The 19,161-nt window shown below is 42.8% G+C and overlaps 1 protein-coding gene across 4 annotated transcripts in view; it reads left to right on the forward strand.

The window, feature by feature from the left end:
• Positions 1 to 19,161, forward strand: part of SLIT2 (slit guidance ligand 2) — a 396,011-nt gene that overhangs the window by 313,796 nt on the left and 63,054 nt on the right. For all 4 annotated transcript variants that reach the window (XM_075930668.2, XM_075930669.2, XM_075930670.2 and 1 more), the window contains exons 19-23: positions 1,557 to 1,723; positions 3,106 to 3,238; positions 8,814 to 8,882; positions 12,255 to 12,326; positions 12,553 to 12,624. In XM_075930668.2, coding sequence (XP_075786783.1) covers positions 1,557 to 1,723; positions 3,106 to 3,238; positions 8,814 to 8,882; positions 12,255 to 12,326; positions 12,553 to 12,624 — 513 coding nt within the window. The remainder of the gene's footprint in view (positions 1 to 1,556; positions 1,724 to 3,105; positions 3,239 to 8,813; positions 8,883 to 12,254; positions 12,327 to 12,552; positions 12,625 to 19,161) is intronic.

The raw sequence follows: 19,161 nt of genomic DNA on the forward strand, positions 1-19,161 counted from the left end.
AAGATGATAAGCCAAAGTGATGTGTCTGTTTAAAAAATAAGTAGCAGCAAATGTGATCCTTATATGTATTTCAAGTAGAGTTAGGGAAGTATTAATGCCATTGCACAAGGCACAGTAAGATCTCACCTTGACTACTAGGTACAGTTCTGGTCATCCATATTTGAAGAAAGATTAATTCAGCCTGGAATAGATGCAGATAAGGGCTATTAGGATGATTAGGGCAATGGAGGACCTCTTGTATGAGTAGAGATTAAAAGAATTTGCCGTGTTTAGGCTGGCAAAACAAAGCCTACATGAGAAGATATGATTGCTTGCTGTAAATACTTGGAGGGTAGAGGGGGTAAACACTAGGGGAAAAAGCATATAAACTGACATAAGCAAATAGAGACTGAGGATTATAAGATGGTTTTTAACCATGAGAGGAGTGACGTTCTGGAGCAGTCTTCTAAAAGTAGAGGGGGCAAGCTAATTAGTTTTAGGACTGAGCTTCATAGATTTTTGGATGAGATTATGACAGGATTTCCTGTGATAGCAAGGGACTATACTCATTTCCTCAGAAGGCCCCTTTCAGGTCTGTGCTCCTTTATTTATGCTAGGTTTTTAGAAAATATTCGCCATGACTGCCAAAAATAGGGAAGCTTCCAGTAGTTGAAGCCCAAGGTGACTGGTCTCCTGTAGTCACTGGCATTCTGACAGTTTCCATTTTTTTTTTAAACTGAAGTTCATAGATAGGCTAAAGCTTACCTTGAAACTTAACTTACTCTTGCTGTATGATGGAGCACTAAAACACAGTCCCATTTTCTATAAAAAGAAACGGCTGTGCTAGAAGTAATACATTTGAAAGGGTTGTCTGCCTTCACATCTTTTCTTTATGTAGCGGGAAGAAAAAAAGAAGGGGAGAGAGAAGAAAAAAAGTGCCTGTTTAACAAAGTCAGGTTACCAAAGAAGTAATTACTGTGGGAAGCAGCACTCAGTAAAGTATTTAATCCTCTTTCCACATAAAATGAGACACTTTACACCTAGTGACTAATTTGTGCATATTAAAGATGGCATGTTTCTAAATAATGGAATTGTCAATAGGCTTGTGGTGAAGTGAGAAGATGCCAAAAGTACTCAGACTTGTAGAAGTAAATTCATTTTTATAACTGGCATGTAATCAACTTAGCTGTCAGTTTAGATGAGAAACTTATTCTCTGGAGCAAATATAAGATGGAAATCTTGAGATGACAAATTAATGAAATAGCTGTTATCAGGTTAAAGCTTAATAGTATAAAGTAATCAGCCTTCATCTCTATATTAAGTTACTGCTTTATCAGTGCAGGGTAGTTTGACAGCAAGTCAGATATTTGACAGGTTTAAATTATTTCTAAATGAGCTATATCAAGATTCACTGCACAAATCCTAAATTGCTGCTCTCAACTTTGGTTTGCATATGGAATTGTTTGAATAATTTCATTTAGAGTTAACTTTATGGAAATACACATTAAACTTTCTAAAATGAAAACAAAGTTACATCATTGAAACTAAATTATGTATTATTTGCATATGGTTCTCAGAAACCTCCTGGCCAATCCTTTCAACTGTAACTGCCACCTGGCGTGGCTGGGAGATTGGCTGAGGAAGAAACGCATTGTAACTGGAAACCCTCGCTGTCAGAAACCTTACTTCCTAAAGGAGATTCCCATCCAAGATGTGGCAATTCAAGATTTTACTTGTGATGATGGTAAGAAATACACTCTGGATCTGTCAGAGCAATATAGTTCTGCACCTCTCATACATTTAACATGCCATAGATCAAGTGGTCCATATTACAGGCATCTTTTTTATCATTTCATACACTTTGATCCCAATTTAACTCCTGAATAATCATGTCTATTCAAGAAGTAGAACGCACCCAAATGTAGATGATTAAAAGGCATGCAACAGGTCATATACATCTGTCAACAAGCCTTTTGAAAATAACAGTTTAGTACTGCAAATTGGTATTTTGAGGTAGAAATTTTGAGATGGAGATTATTGAACTGACAACAGCAGTACAAATGAAAATGGTTTGAACACTGACACTTGAATTCAATTCTTTCTTTCAAGCTAAAAATTCAAATAGTATATTCTTGCTCAGTCAATGTATTATTGATTTATTTTATATTTCTCTGCAAATATTTGGATACTCGTCTCTGACATCCCAGTCCTCGTAATTCCAAGTTTAATGGTATGTTTGCTGATACTCAAATGTATAACTTTCCCTAAAAATAATAAGCTGCTTTTATTTACTTGAAATTACTGTATTTTTTAGAAATCACTGCATATATTACTTTACTACACTATGCTCAGGAATTACTTTCATCAGGCTTTTTCTAAAGAATATGACTGTTAGAGTGCATTTAGACAGCATTCTTCTGTCGGAATGAACTACGCAATTTGCACTTTGCAAATTGCGTAGCTTATTCCGAGTCTAGGTCAAAATAAGGCACTCTTCCGACAAATCCCTTAACTGAGGATTACAGGGATGCCAGAATAGTGGTCATGTTTAAAGATGTGGCATTGCTATTTCAGGATACTTCCGGTATCCTGAAATAGCACCTCAGTCTAGACGTACCCTTGAATATTAAAACAGCGTTGTATTTAATAACTCCATTTCAAATTATATCATTTAACGGCAATCTCTTAGGGCACGTCTACACAGCAGGGATAAAGCCGAAATAAGCTACACAACTTGAGCTACGTCAATTGAATAGCTTAAGTCGAAATAGCTTATTTTAGCTTTTGGCGCTGTCTACACAGCATGAAGTCTGAGGTAGAGCACTCTTCCTCCGACTTCCCTTGTTCCTCGTAAAATGAGGGTTACAGGAGTCAGAGTAAGAAGTCCTCCAGCTCAATATTATTATGACATTATGTCAAAATAACCCCTTGTAGTGTAGACATGGATTGTGTTATTTTGGAATAATGGCTGTGTAGACGGACCCTGTATGATTTCCATCCATAGAGCTACTGCAGTACAGAACCTTCATGTCTGTAAAGTGAAATTAAATATGTTTAGTTCCTGCCAGTTCATAAATGCTCTCTGCAGAGCAAAGCTTTATTTATCTGTTTCCTTTCACTACTCAGGAAATGATGACAACAGTTGCTCCCCATTGTCTCGCTGTCCTGCAGAATGCACTTGCCTAGATACTGTCGTTCGCTGCAGCAACAAAGGCCTTAAGGTTTTGCCCAAAGGCATCCCAAAAGATGTAACTGAACTGTAAGTAGCACAAGTTCTTCCTTTTCTTAAATGCCAAGTTCAAAGTCATATTGGCTGATTCAAGAATGAGGCAGCGTAAGTATGCAAAATGAAGAATTGATATTAACCAATCAGCTGTAGTTTGAGACTTTATTACTTTTTAGAAACTGACCTGTAAATCAACCAAGAAATTTTTATCAAAGGAATTTAATATCAAACATTCTGTTTATAATGGTAAGAGGGTTCATATAATTAAGAATTATTCTAGCATTTCTAGAAATTCTTGTATTCCTATGGTTAGTTAATTTTTTTCTTAATATAATAATTTGATATCTGTATATGTGTATTTAGGATATATTTTCTTGCTTATAGAGAAAATACCACATCGAATTTTCATTGTCGAACATAAAAGAAATGCAGAGAGTAAATAACATAAATAGCATCAGGACAATTAGCTATTTAAAATTATTATAATTTTAATAGTCTAGGGAATGTTTAGTGACATATTTAAGGAAAAGGGTAATGTTTAAATTTTCTCTCAGTTCTCCAGTGGAAGTTTGTTTATTTTAATAAAAATGTTGTGAATTTGGAAAAAATAATACAGATTCAACCTCTCTAATCTGGTACTCTCTGGTCTGGCAACATCCATGGTCTGGTGTGATTTCAATTAGCTGGATATCCACTTATCATCATGGAGGGGGGATAACGTAAGCAAAAACAGTCTACTCCGCCCATCCGCCTCAGCTGGAGTTGGGTGTTGCATGGCTAGAGGTGGGGGGAAGGTTGTGAAGGAGCATGGTCTCAGGGAAAGTGTTGTGGCTTTGGGTAAAATGGGCGAGGCTTCAGCTGCCTTCCTCAGCTGGGCCTTCACCCACTGCCCATATTTATCATGGATATAGCCATGTTTTCTTGCAGTCCCATAGAGTTTGTTTACAGCCACCAAGTCCTGGCTCTCAGTATTCTGTGTTGTTTAGCTCTAATTTACCCTAAATGTCTTCTAAGTGCCTAGTAAGCAGTGTAAGTGTTGATAATGCTGCTAGACAACACTGACCTCCCATGGTTCGGCTAATTCTTTGGATTGGCACCAGTCAAGTCCCAAGGGTGCCAGACTAGAGCAGGTCAACCTGTAAAGATTGAGTAGGAGTAGGTAGAGAGCCTAATTCAAACTACCTACTCTGTGCTGCGTGTAGCTGCGGGCACGGAGTCTGCACTAAGGGGGATTTAAAAATGGCGGCGCCCGGCAAGATGCAAATATTTAAATCCCGGGCTTCATTTGCAACTTCGAATGCCTACATTAGCCACCCTAGTTCGAACTAGGGTGACAGTGTAGACATACCCTTAGATCCTCAAGGCACTGGTCATTCTATTCCTAGATATAATTTAGTAGTGCAGATTGTTTTTTCATGTAGCCAGCTACTGAAATGCTCTATGTATATGCACTATAAAGATTTTGGGAAAACACAAATTTTACACTAAAAAGAATGTAAAAGTTCAGAAACAAGTTTAGAAAATGGGTTGTGACATCTTTGAAACTTCATCTTACATATTTTAAAAATTAAAGAAACATCTGGAAAATTCAAGAATAATAAATACCTTTTAATATTTCATCATCTTCTATCATTACAAAGAGTGTCAGTTAATAATTAAACACACAGGAAGGCTTTGAGGTATTGTCCATCCACTCTGTTTAATATTACAATTCATTAATGTAAGTATTTTCTTTGAAAGGCAGCTTAAGTGTGCACTTCAACACTTTTATACCGTCCTTGTCTTACAACTGCAATTATTCAGAAGGTTTTAAAACATCAATCACTTGTTTCATGGTAAAAACAGGATACCACAAAAACTACATTTGTCATTCCCAAACACAAGCTAGTGAGAATTATTTTTGGCAGGCTAGTGAAGAAAAGGATAATCTTTGTGATCAATTTTTTTAAGTACCTTAATTAAACCATTGCTGCCTAACACATACATTTGACCTAAAATCAGGAACAATGACTTATTCAATTGTATATAAGATTTGTTTTCAGAAGTATTCCAGGAACATCTAGTGTGACTAGGGATATCAACATGTAGTTGAGTTCACAATTACCCAATAAGCCTACACACATTCCCCCTCCCTTGCTGCCTCTGCATCAGGCAGAGAGGGAGACAGGAGAGAGTGCCCATGAAGATCCGGCTTTTAAGCCAGCCCAATATCAGTTACTTGCTACCACCAAGCTTCTCTCTGATAAATTTTATTTTGGGCAGTCCCTCCTTGTGCTCTCCTTACTGGGAACAGGATTCTCCTGGTAAGTACAGCAGATGTTCTTTGGAGAAAAGTACAGAAACTCCTATTCATCACAGCTACACTCCAGACTAAATAAACAAACTTCTAATTTATTATTTACAATTACAGTAAACTTCCTATAATCCGGCACCTTTAGGACCTAGGGGGTGCCAGATTATCTGATATGCTGGACTATCAGAAGGGGGGGGGCTATGAGCTGTCTAGGGTGGAGTGGGGGGGATGCTACCCCAGACTCCTCATAGCCCCCCCCTTCCGATAGTCTGGCTCTGCCCTAGGCAACTCCGATTCAGCTGCTGTTGAAACTGACCAGCGGCTGACTCCAGGAAGCCCGGGGAAGAGCAGCTCTGCCTTGGACTTCCTGGAGTCAGCCGCTGATCAGTATCAGCAGCGGCTGAATCGGGGACAGCTGGGGTGCTGCCAGGTTGGTCCCGCAGCCCCGAGGGGCAGCGCTACGGGACCTACCTGGCGGCACTCCAGCTGTTCTGCCCCCGGCTTCCCCGATTCAGCCACTGGTCAGTTTTAGCAGCGGCTGAATCGGGGAAGCTGGGGGCAGAGCAGCTCCAATGGTCCGGCTGCCCGGAGCACTTCCGGGTTCCTGATGGTGCCGGACCATCAGATGCCGGACCATCGGAGTTTTACTGTAAAACCTTTGAATGAACTTTGTAAGTGCTGCCTATTGTTCTTTTGAAGCCAAGGAAAATCTTCTGGCTCTTTTTTAATATACTTTTTTAATATCCCAGCAGACCAGACCTATGCAGCCCTGATGGATTAGTCTCTGGAATCACCTTTCTTAGCAGCTTCAGCCAGCACAACCAAAATTAGCTTCAGCTAGAAAGTCTCCATTCTCCCTCCTCCCTTGGTCCTTTCCCACTGCTGATATTCAAACCAATATTCTGGGATGGCTCCCAGCAACCCAATGAGCTCTGAGACACTGAGTTTCAAAATGCTAGTTCACTTCCACCAACATATCTTACCTCCTCGTACTTACCATCACCTAACATATTCCTTAAAGTTCTCCACCGTCCCAAACAACCCAAAATGAAAATTCCAACATTTTATCATCTCTAATCCTCAGGAAAATAATAAAAAATGTGTAACTGTATTAGGGATGTGAAAGTTTACCTGTGTACGTGATTAACCGATGAGGCAGAGCTCATTGGTTAACCTTCACGGTTACACACAAGCTCCTGATATGCACATGAAGCCAGCTTAAAAACCAGCTCCCCGTGCACTCTGGCCCCCGAGGAGTTGCCTGCCTCCCACCCCTGTACTGTTACCTCTCTATCTGCATCAGAGGCAGCAGCCTGGGGCGGGGGCAGGTGGGAGCCACCTCCATGTGTAATTGCTGAAATTTTCAATAGTTACATGTTTATTTAGTTAAACCCATTTTAACATACTTAAATTGTATAGCCTTCAATTTTAAACAAGTTAAAATACAGGAGCTGCTCAATTATTATTTGAAAGAAATTAAAATTTTAAAAAATAAACCAAAATTTATTTAGCTAAATATGGATAAATATCCATTTGGGCATATATTCATGTTCATGTCTGTGTAACACATGAGATGCTGAATCACAGTCACTGTCAAAAGGAACAATTTAGACCCTTTAAGTATAGGCAGCAGGGACATTTACAGGCAGTCCCCGACTTATGCGGATCCGACTTATGTCGGATCCGCACTTACGAACGGGGCTTTCTCGCCCCGGAGCGCGCAGGCAGCGGTCCCGCCACCTCGACCTCCGGGGCGAGAAAAGCTGTTCCCGGTGCCCCTGGTCTGCTGGGGACCATCTCCAGCAGACCAGGGGCACCGGGAGCAAAGCCGCTGCCGCGGCGGGGTCCCGCGCCTCTGAGGCTTTGCCAGAGCAAAACCTCAGAGGTGCGGCACCCCGCTGCCACTGCAGCTTTGCTCCCCGTGTTCCTGGTCTGCTGGGGGGGGCGCAGCTAGTGTGCCCCCCGCCCCAGCAGACCAGGCTTTTGTTGTGGACCCTAGGGCAGAGCAGCTGGGGTGCTCCCGGTTGGTCCCGCAGTGCCGCTCTGGGCACTACTGGACCAACCCGGCAGCACCCCAGCTGCTCTGCCCCAGGCGTCCTGATTCAGCTGCTGTTGGTCAGTTTCAGCAGCGGCTGAATCAGGACGCCTGGGGCAGAGCAGCTGGGGTGCCGCTGGGTTGCTCCAGTAGCGCCGAGGAGCGGCGCTAGTGGAGCAACCCAGCAGCACCCCAGCTGCTCTGCCCTAGGCGTCCCCAAGTCAGCCACTGCTGAAACTGACCAGCGCTGACTACAGGAAGCCCGAGGCAGATTTGCTCTGCCCCGGGCTTCCTGGAATCAGCCGCTGATCAGTTTCAGCAGCAGCTGACTTGGGGACGCTTGGGGTTCTTAAGTTGAATCTGTATGTAAGTAAGAACTGGCGGTCAGTTTCAGCAGCGGCTGAATCTGGACGCCAGTTCCGACTTACATACAGATTCAACTTAAGAACAAACCTACAGTCCCTATCTTGTACGTAACCTGGGGACTACCTGTATATCCACAGTCATCAGAGCTATGTGAACGTGGGCCCCGCCACCAACCAACCCATGTGGCGAGCTCTCCGAGTCACAGGTGCATGTCCAACAGCACTCTTGACTTCTGACGTAAGTCAGCTAAGGCTATTTGAAGCACTCCTCTATTTCCATTCTTAATTTTTTGGAGAGTGTTTTCCCCTTGTGGTATTTGATTCATCTTCACTAGCTGTGGTGTTCACTGCTGCTGAGAGCATTTAGAATGGTCCCATCGCTTATGTATCTATCAAGTCTGGTACTCCAGTCCGTCATGGTTATTCCTATGATTGTAGGTATGACATAATAGGCTTACTATCAGAGGTGGGGCAAAAAGCAGCTATCTGAGAGAACTCATTCACCATTTTTGTCCAACATAATAATGTAGTTGTACCCACTATGAAGGACCAGATTGAACTAATAATATAGCTTTTAGCTGTCAAGTTCAGTTTCTATTTACAGTAGCATAACATCCAGTAAACTGTTAGAATTGCTTGTATAAGCCTAATGTAATCTTGACTTCCTAAGATAATATTGGGCATATACAAGTTGATTGTGCCATCTATCCTTACCCATCATGTCATGCTGCTGTTGAAGAAGGTAAAACTGTCACCAGTTGCAGTAGTAAAACTGAAACTTTGTGTAGTCGCATGTATTTTTAAAGCATCTATCTGAACCTTATTTATTGCTTTAATACTAACTATTTTCTTGCTGGAAGTATTGATCTTTTAATTAGGTGAATAATAGTTCATTATTTTATTTTTCTGTTGTAGTTATTTGGATGGAAACCAGTTTACCCTTGTTCCCAAAGAACTTTCTAACTACAAACATTTAACTCTTATGTAAGTAACCTTAAAGTATCATTTTGTGTGAGATTGATCAAAAAGCTGCTCTTCCATTTAATGAAACAGTTACAAGAAAAACATAAAATGTAACCAACCTTTTAACAAATATAGCCCAAAGGCACATTTTATAAATTGGATCTTTTTAGTCCAGTGATCACAACACATTTTATTGCAAAGTAAATAGGCAAGAATTATAGTAAACCTGCAAAGAAATGCAACATCTCACTAATGTTCAGTAGAATATGATAGCTTCAGTGCGTTTTACATAAACATACAGTTCTAGCTTCAATAAAGGCATGAAATTATTTGTTACAGAAAAAATTGTCATTTGTTTCACAAATATAATGCTACATTTCTACAATTGAGTAGCCTGCCACAATTAAGTCAGGACACTTCATTATTATTTCTAGCTCTGCTGCTGACTTGCTGCGTGGTTTTGAACTAATCGCAAAGCTCTTTATGCTTCAGTTGATGCCTTTATAAAACAGGTGTGTGGGGCGGTAGCTGTGTACTTCTGAAAGGAGTGGGGCACCCTCACAGCCCCCTGGGCCTTTGGAATTGTTGGGCCCCAGGGCAGTTGATCCTTTCCTCCACCACCACCTTTGGTGGGCCTAGAAATAATACTGCTTTCTCTGTGAGATATGTAGGCAGATCTTCAGCTGAATTGTCACAAATTCAGTGACTTCAGTGAATCAGCTGGAGTTGAACTCTGTAAAGTTTTGAAATACCTACTGGCATTAGGAGCAGCCACAAATTAAAAATTAGGCAACAAATCAGTGTAACATTCTAAAAATGCACCAGCTCCTTTTCGATGCCTTATTCTAGATTAAATGATACATTTATTTTCTATATGTAAAGAATGGCTCTCATTTTTACAGAATTTCTGAATAGTATGAGCAGTTGCACAGTTCTCAAATATGTACAGTCTAGGTCTGCATGGAGTGTTTGTGGATTCGTGCTGCAAGAGGTGCAGGAGACCTACTTTGCAGTATGTCAACCTATATAGAGCATGCATGTAGGTTACTGTTTGCTGTAGTGATAAACACTCCTGCATCATATTGGCCCACAAGAAGCATGTCTGAAGGTAGGATTCTTTGGAGTAGCGATGCTCAACGCATTGCCATGTATTTTAATGTTGAAGGCTCATAAAACAAATGCAAATTACAATATCAGTTGTAGTATAATTATTCAGTCAGGCTGACATTTCAATAAATAATTTTGGAAGCGTGCAAATGCAAAACAAACTGCAAAATTGTTCAGTCAACAATAAGGTATATTATTAAGTTAATATTCTGAAATTCTGGGTGAATATTGCAAAAGTAACAAGCCATGTATTACATTTTTGGACAAACTGTTCATATTGAGAGATTATCTGTAAATTCCTATCTTTTCTTGTATACGTTAAAAAGGATCCAGGTGATTGAGGCATTCTTGTTTCATAAACCTTTTTTATGTATATTTTTAACCTTCGTGGCAGGAAATGGATGATTTTGTCAACTTACCATGAAAACCCCCAGGTCAATCATCATTCCAGTAGCATTGTGATTTACAACGTATATTGCCATTGGTTCCTGAGTTAGAATTCCACTATAACATTAAACAATAAGGGTATGTCTAGACAACATGCCTCTGCCGACAAAGACTACCCGACATAGTCAATGAAGCGGGGATTTAAATATCCCCCGCTTCATTAAAATAAAAATGGCCACTGCGTTGTGCCAGCTCAGCTGATCGTCGGCACAGCGCGGGAGTCAAGATGCTGATCGGTCGACAAGGAATGCCAGAGCCACTCAAACTGCGGCTATGCCTTTTAAATGTAATAAGAGCTGCTGGGGCTGGCCATTGCGAACAGGGATTGCTTGGTGGCAATGCTTCTCAGCAGTGTCCCTATCTCCCCTCCTTCCCCCTCCCCCCCCCCCCCACTGCCTCTGGCAGTGGGTGGGAGGGGCAAAAGGCACCCCGGAGACAGTGCTGAGGGACACTGGCTTTTAAGCCGGCTCCCCTCAGGACTGATTCCTGTCCCCCCACTTGCTGCACACCACAGAGAGCACAGCACTCTGCTTTTGAGATGTACAAGAGCCCTTGTACATTTCAAAAGCAGAAGTGCCCGCAGTTGGAACCGGCGCAACTGGGGACTGAGCAGTCCCTTCTCACACCATTTTCCCACTGTGCCTCTGCCTCCCCTGCACCTTGCGGAGACGGTGCTGAGGGGAACCGTCAGTTCCCCCCAGAACCAGCTCCTGCTTCCCTCCCCCTTGCTGCCTCACTCTGATAGAGGCAACAAGGGTGGGAAATGACTAGTTGGGTTGCTACTTGACTATCCGATAAGTATTTGCTTATCAGATAATTGACTAGTCACTTACATCCCTACTGTGCCCCAGTCCAATATTCCATCCCATGGATCTATCCTCCTTCACTTCTTTTCTCTTTCTGGTTCCAAGTATATTGTGCTCTATTTTATGTGGCTGACATGTTGATGAGTACATTATAGGTTTGTCATCTTAGGTTTTCTAATGGCAAATGCTGATGAAGAAGCCTGTTGCATACCATTTCTGCCATTACTTATTCAATAATACTGATAGACAATCATAACTAAAGTATTGATAAGAGTACAATATTTGAGTTAATGTCGTTGTTTGCTTAGGAATGCTCTAAAAACAATAATGAAATAATCAACAGAAGCAAAGCCAAGAGAAGGTAGAACAACGGTATGAAAATGTAGAATCAACTACAGTTTCCCTTATCATGATTTATTTCCAAATTTTCCACATCAAATACAGTACTCTTTAAAGTTTGTTTCACCAGCCTTCTTAATCTAAATAAAAGGGAAAGATTTTATTCATGAGAATATGGAGCAGCCACAAGAACTTCAAAACTTTCATCCATGCAGACCCAAGATTTCACATGTTATTGGAGCATTAGAAATGAGGTACAAGGTTTGGGAGGAGGACCTAGTTTAAAATAGCTAGACCTATGCTTTGAGACCTCCTAGATTAAGGATGTCTGGTAATACATATTCATATTTCATTAGGAAGGTAGCTAGGAAGATTTCCACTTAAAATTATCTACCTACATCTCTATTCCAGGTTCATCTGATAGTGAACATGATAGTCACTGGCATTATATAAGAATGCAAGATATTGAATTGCTTGGCCTTTTATCCTTTGAAATGAGAATATTTTCATTTATCAGTGTAAACTCTTGCTTGGTTTGTATGTAGCATGTAACAATAAATTTTATTTAAAATTATGTTAATAACAATACTACTTCTACTAATAAAAATAATATGCTATTTCAGTTCTAGAATAAGGTGTTTCAGAATTTGTGCAATCGTTTTAGGGACTGAATTTTTGAATTTGTATTTTGTAGAGATTTAAGTAACAACAGAATCAGCACTCTTTCTAACCAGAGCTTCAGCAACATGACTCAACTGCTCACTTTGTAAGTTTAACTGTATAACAATGAGTGTATGAATCCATAACAATGTTTATTGTCTTGAAAAGAAAAGGCAACCCATTAATATTAAAACTTGCTTGATTTGGAGGCTGTAAGATAATTGTTTCTGAACTGGTGATGAAAGCAAAAATGTACATTTGATATGCTCTTCATTGTATGTATGTGTTTGTTTGTTTATTTATTTATTTGTCTTATTTTTATATGCTTTTAGAATTCTCAGCTACAACCGTCTGAGGTGTATACCTGCACGGACATTTGATGGGCTGAAGTCACTTAGATTATTGTAAGTAGTTATTTTATGTTGAAAGAAAAATATTTTATGTAATAACAAACTTGGAAACCCATATGTCATTAATAAATCTTCAACCCCCAATGAGTACTTGAACAAAAAAAAATTACAAAGAATCACAAAATATTACTTGGCTGCTTTTTATTATTCAATTAAAATGTGGATCAGGGAGTATAAATAGGTGCATACAAAGAGTGTTCATTGCACCATTTTCTGTTCTATCTCTTGTGTCTTTTTTCTCTTACGTCATGTTCTTTCTTGAAAGATTCACTGGTGTATATCTTAAAATGTCCTAGTCTAGGTATTTTATTTTTGCCATTAGATTTTAAATGCATTTTAGTATTCTCTTAATAAATTGCTTACTTTCTTTCACTTAATTTTGAGTAATTTTCCAACACAAAATTTGATGAACAAAATATTCTATACTTTAATCCAGTTTATTTTAACAGACAGACTTCTATTTTAGTTTTATTTGTGTGTTGCTTTAAGTTATTTAAGTGTTTGGTGCACAATGCACCACTTCTGTCTATAGACTACTTCAAGTGTTTGCTGTTCAGTATCAGAGCTATAAGATTGGTCACCTGATATCTGGAAGGAAGCATAAATCTAATTAGGAACTAGGTTTTTTAGGGCTGGTTCTGAAGGTGGCAAAACTTGTGGATGGGTCCATATCAATAGGCTCCAATGTAGTGGGCCAGAGAGTCCTGCACAAGCTCATTCCTCATGTGAACAAGCTAAGCTGAGCCTATTTGTTGACTCAAAGTACAACTGACAAGATTTAGGATGTTGATCTTTTCAGCCATTTCAGTGGTGCAGAACAACCAACAATCCAGTTTTACCATCTGTTAATCAATTTGCCTCATTGAGTTTCCTGCTTGCACAGAGCCACTGAAGGTATTTCAGACCCAATCCACATCCTGATTTATAGTTGGATCAGGGCCTTTGGAGGTATACTTCTTTAATTGCCAGCCATGCATGTCACCAGGTACTGCTTAGTTTCTGGAGCTGCATGCCTCTCAGATTTGAGGGAATGGCATTGGGATAGAGAATATTTCAAGCCATAAGTTCATTTTCCTTGCTTTTCCTGCCCTCACCTAGGGCTCCTCAGAACTTCATTCTTAGATGCTCCTACTACTCATTAGGAATTTCTTCCAAGACCCTTCTCCTCCCCTTCCATTACGACCACCTTCCCAATTGCTGATGCCCCATACCTGACAATTTCATACTGCCTGCTAAGCGCTGTTTCCATTATTACCCTACAGTTATCCTGACCCTACACTCTCTGTGCCTCAGCTCCATGTCCCTCCCCTTACTTTCTTTCAGCTAATATATCCCCGACTCTGTTCTCTCCCCTAAGCAAAATGTCCCTGCTCTTCTCCTAGTAGATTTGCGCTCTTCTCTAGTTTATGCCCCAAACTAGTGTTTCTCTCTCCCCCAGTTTAGCTATCTTGTCCCTATCTTACTTTCCTCCTGAAAAAAATCTCTCTGCACACCCATCCTCATAGCAACCCTGGACATCATTGCTCCACTCAGCCAAGTTAAACATGTTTTGTCTTGCCTGTGTGAACTGAAAAAGACACACCGTGAATGACAAGGGCTAGTGAGGATGGAGACACATATAATGGGGATTTCTAGTCATATACCAGCTACTTTGTAAAATCTATAAACAGGATAACTTGTCAAAGCTCTCAGTGGTAAAAGGAGGTAGGCACCTGCCACCCAAGCTATCACCAGTTGTACCCCTTTGATATTCAAACCTGGAGCATGTTCTAATTGCAGAACCACTCACTCTAGTCCAAAGCCCTAATAGAGCATCTGTTGTATTATTCGATAATCTACCGCAACTGAGAGCAACTTCTGTGCTTTGTAAAAGTGGTGTAAGCTTCCTGCTAGTGTCAACACCTGCTTCCTAGCAGGTGATTAATTCTCAAAGAAGGCAACTCAGGTAATAGATTGGAGGTACAGAAAAGGTGATGAAATTCTTCCAAGCACTGTACACAAAATGAGATCTACCCACATGACTCACCAAAATGAGACAATTTCCCACAGTATATTGTAGCCCTTCTGCCGGATAGGCCTGGCAGGAACCAGGGCTGGGTTCAATATCTTGGGGTCAATCTCACAAAGAACTGGCTCGAGCCCCCACCCAGTGATCTGGGAAATTCACGCACCCCTGGGCGCCTCTGAGAGGCAATGCTTCCCCACTCGCAAGCACTGAGTCTGAGTGTAGGAAAAGAACATTTAATGAAACAGAGGAAGAATTCATACGGCATTAGCTTGGGGAAAACACCACAAACAGAGTTCATAACCCAAACATGAGCCCCCACCCCGGCCAAGATTCGCTCGAAGTCCACCGACTCCCCAAAAGTCTCTGTCCCCACAAGTCTCTGTGCCACCCAGAGTCCCAAAGTTCACCCACAGGGTTTCACCTCCCAACCTGGGTAGAAATGGGGGTGGGGAGATAGGTAGGGGGCACCTTATACGAAACTCCGCTACGCTTCACCAGCTGTCTCGTCCCACACCTCTGGACGCTCCGCTGGGCACCTGTCGCCGCTTCTCGCCTGCTGCCGCTCCACGCCACGCCACTGGTCGCCGCTCCTCACCTGCCACCGCTCCATGCCACGCCGCTAATGGCCGCTCCTTGCCTGCCGCTGCTCCACGCCACGCTGCTAATGGCTGCTCCTCACCTGCCACCGCTCCACGCCACGCCGCTAGTCGCCACTCCTTGCCTGCTGCCACTCTACTGGCTGCAGTAGGTCTGGCTGTCAGCCAAACCAGTGATTTCAGCTTAGTGATTTCAACTCTCAGCCAAACCAGTGATTTCAGCTCTCAAATGAATCCAGCTTTCACTGGACTAGCAAACAAAAAGATTCCTCAGGGAGTCTGCTTTAGGTCTGTCCTTAAAACAAAGGGGGAAAGGTGCAGGCTGGGCCAGTCTTATAGCTCACACCTGGTAGGTGTGAAGCAGGCTGACTCAAGTCCTTTAACCCTTTCCCCCAGCTCTGTTCACTCAACTCTGGAAGGGGGGAGGCTTGTTCTTCCGAGACCTCTTACCATGATGGTGGTGTCTCTCCTGCAAGCACTGGTGGCATGTTTGACAGTTCCCACATTTAGGGGTAGCATGATTAGTGACCCCCACAACAGTCCCAAATTATATACAATTCTCCACATTCCATTCCAACACTGACCCTCCATCAGCCCTGGCTGAATGGGATTTACATAGCCACACCTTGGATTCTCTCCTGAGCAGTATTTACATGTCAACAGTTAACAGTTAACAACCTTGTAGAGCTAAACAACTGTAGTGGGCACACCCACCCCTCCTTTCAGCTGGCTGACAGCAAGCAGCAGTTCAGCCCCTGCTTACATCCTCCCCCCAGTCAAAAATTTGCCGTCCCGGCAAAATATGTTCCTGATTATACCAGCAACGTGAGTTCTCTTCAAAGGGTCTAAGGAACCCCACTATGGCCTCTACCAGCCTGTGTGCCAGGTGTATCACATCCTCACTAACCACTCCTGGTGCATTGTAAGTTAGCCTGTTCACTGGTTTTATAACCCTGTCACGCCTATCGAGCACAGGCACAGCAGGAACTGTGGGGACTTCTTCTGGGGGTAGGGCTGACAAGGGGTTATGTGTAGGTACCCTCTCTTCAGATACATGCCGTTGCACCTCTTGTTGAGATGCTGGGATGTCCAGGGCACTGGGGACACCTTCCCCTGGAACATACTCTCTGTCCACTGACACAGGTGTGTCATCACAAGCCTGTTCCTCTCCCAGAAGTTCTGAAGATGTAGATGGGACAAACTCATCCTCCGAGGTTTGTCTAGGTGAGTACACCGAACCTCCTTCCACAGGCCTAAATGCCTCAGCCATAGGATTCAGAGCCAAAGAAGTGGAGCTCTCTCCATGTCTCATTGATGGAGTCCGGAATCTGGTCTGCATCCCAGTATACTCAATGGGATCATCTTCCTCTTCAGATTCACTCTCAAAGGTGCTGGGTAGAGGCAGATTAGCTTCACAGGACTCACCACACATGATGGGTGGTTGACTTGGCCGGACACTTCTTTTTCGCTGAGGCCCCATGTCATGGTCCATTTCGTAAGGAGCGCCTACCAATTCTCCCACAGGCAGCAGAAGGTTCCGATGTACTGTTTTTACTTGCCCTGGCCCAGTTTCTGGTTTAATCTTGTAGACCGGTAGATCTCTAAGTTTTTCCACCACCCGGTAAGGCATTGCCTTCCATCTGTCGGCAATCTTGTGTTTGCCAGCAATACCCATATTTCGTAGCAGAACTCTGTCGCCAGGTTGGAGCTCTTGTGGGCGCACTCGCGCATCATATCGGTGTTTATTACGGTCTGCATTTTTCCGGGCAGCTGCAGTAGCCAAGCGATAGGCATTCTGCAGTTTTTCTCGTAATCGGGAGACATATTGCAAGTGTGTCTCATAACTCTCGCCATCTCCTGATACTCCAAAGCATATGTCTATAGGCAGCATCGGCTCTCGTCCAAACATCATGAAGAATGGGGTGACCCCTATAGCATCATTTCTTGTAGCATTGTAGGCATGCACCAAAAATGCGACATGCTGGCTCCAGGATGCTTTCTGGTCTGGGCGTAAAGTCCCCAGCATATTTAGTAGAGTCCGATTGAACCGCTCAGGCTGAGGGTCACCTTGGGGGTGGTAAGGTGTTGTTCTGGACTTCTTAACTCCGGACAATCGTAGCACCTCCTTCAAGAGGTGACTCTCAAAGTCCCTCCCCTGGTCAGAATGTATCCGAGTTGGGAGACCATACACTGAAAAATATCTTTCCCACAAAACTCGTGCCACAGTAGTGGCTCGCTGGTCACGTGTGGGATATGCCTGTGCATATCGGGTATAATGGTCTGTCACTACTAAAATGTTCCCCATATTTTTCCTGTCCACTTCTAAAGACAAGAAATCGATACACACCAGCTCCAAAGGCCTGCTGGTGGTGATATTCTCCAGATAAGCAGCTCTGGTAGGCAGAGTTTTCCTATGAACACATCGGGCGCAGGTCTCACATTTTTTTCGTACATCTTCAGCCATTCGGGGCCAGTAAAACCTACTACGGATAAGTTCCAGGGTTTTCTCCATTCCCAAATGCCCAAAATCATCATGCAGGGCTCTCATGGCCAAGGCTCTGTACTCTTTTGGTAGCACTAGTTGCGTTCGTCGATTTTGCAAAGGATCTACGGTGATCCGGTGCAGCACCCCCTGTATTAGTTCCAGTTTGCACCACTCCCGCAACAGTAGCTTACCCTCAGGGGTGGATGTGGCAACTGCACTAGGGCTTTTCCCTTCTCTTTTTACAAGTAGTGTGTTACGGATGTCGACATCTTGCAGCTGTGCTCTCTGCCAGTCAGAAGCATTGAGCCTGGGCAAGGGGGACTGGTCCAACATAATGTAGTTCACGGAGACAGAGGGTACACTCTCAGGGGGTAGGCCCAGTGTTTCTGCAACACACCCATGAGGACTCTCATGTGCCTTGGATTTCTGATAACTACCGTTGCAGATAGCTCTCACTCCGTCTACAGGAATCTCACCAATTTCTGTTGGCTGTGGACGCCGAGACAACGCATCTGCATCTACATTGTTTCTCCCTGATCGGTACTGTATGCTGAACTCATAGCTGGCCAGGGCGGCCACCCATCGTTGTCCAGTAGCATCCAGCTTAGCACTTGTCAGTACATAAGTCAGTGGGTTGTTGTCTGTCCATACCTGGAAATTAGCACCGTACAAATAGTCCCGAAATTTCTCAGTGATGGCCCACTTCAAGGCCAGGAACTCCAACTTGTGGATGGGGTAACGACTTTCACTGTCAGACAGCCCTCGGCTCGCAAAGGCCACAGGTTTACGGTTGCCGTTCACATCTTGGTACAAGACTGCTCCCAAACCATCCAAACTGGCGTCTGTATGTAGGAGGAATGGCTTGTTTGGGTCAGCAAAAACTAAGACTGGAGCATGAGTTAGACAGCTAATGATCTCTCGGAAAGCCCTTTCACATCCCTCCTCCCATCGTGGTCCAAAAGGCTCTAGGGGGCCATATTGTCTTGGATCGGGAGGTCGTGGGGGTCTCCCCTTATTCTTGGTCTTAGCTTTCCTCTTGATGGCCGGGTATCCCCTGGTAAGATCATTCAGAGGCTTTACAATGGTGGCATAATTCTTCACAAACCTCCGATAGTAGCCACTAAATCCAAGGAAAGTCTTAAGCTCTCTGTAGTTTCTGGGGCGCGGCCAGGTAGTGAGTGCTTCTACTTTATCCGGATCGGTACTCACACCTTCTTGGGACACAATATGACCAACATACTTCACTGATGTTCGGCAGAATTGACACTTATCAATGGAAAGTTTCAGCCCATGGGCCTCCAACCTGTCAAGTACTTTAAGAAGTCTCTCTTCATGCTCTTCCAAGGTCCTTCCAAATACAATCAGATCATCCAAATAGACCAAGACTTGCAGTAAGTTCATATCCCCTACAACTTTCTCCATGAGGCGCTGGAATGTGGCGG

Source organism: Pelodiscus sinensis, chromosome 4, assembly GCF_052426305.1.
Source record: "Pelodiscus sinensis isolate ZL-2025 chromosome 4, ASM5242630v1, whole genome shotgun sequence".
In the NCBI taxonomy this organism is placed as follows: domain Eukaryota; kingdom Metazoa; phylum Chordata; order Testudines; family Trionychidae; genus Pelodiscus; species Pelodiscus sinensis.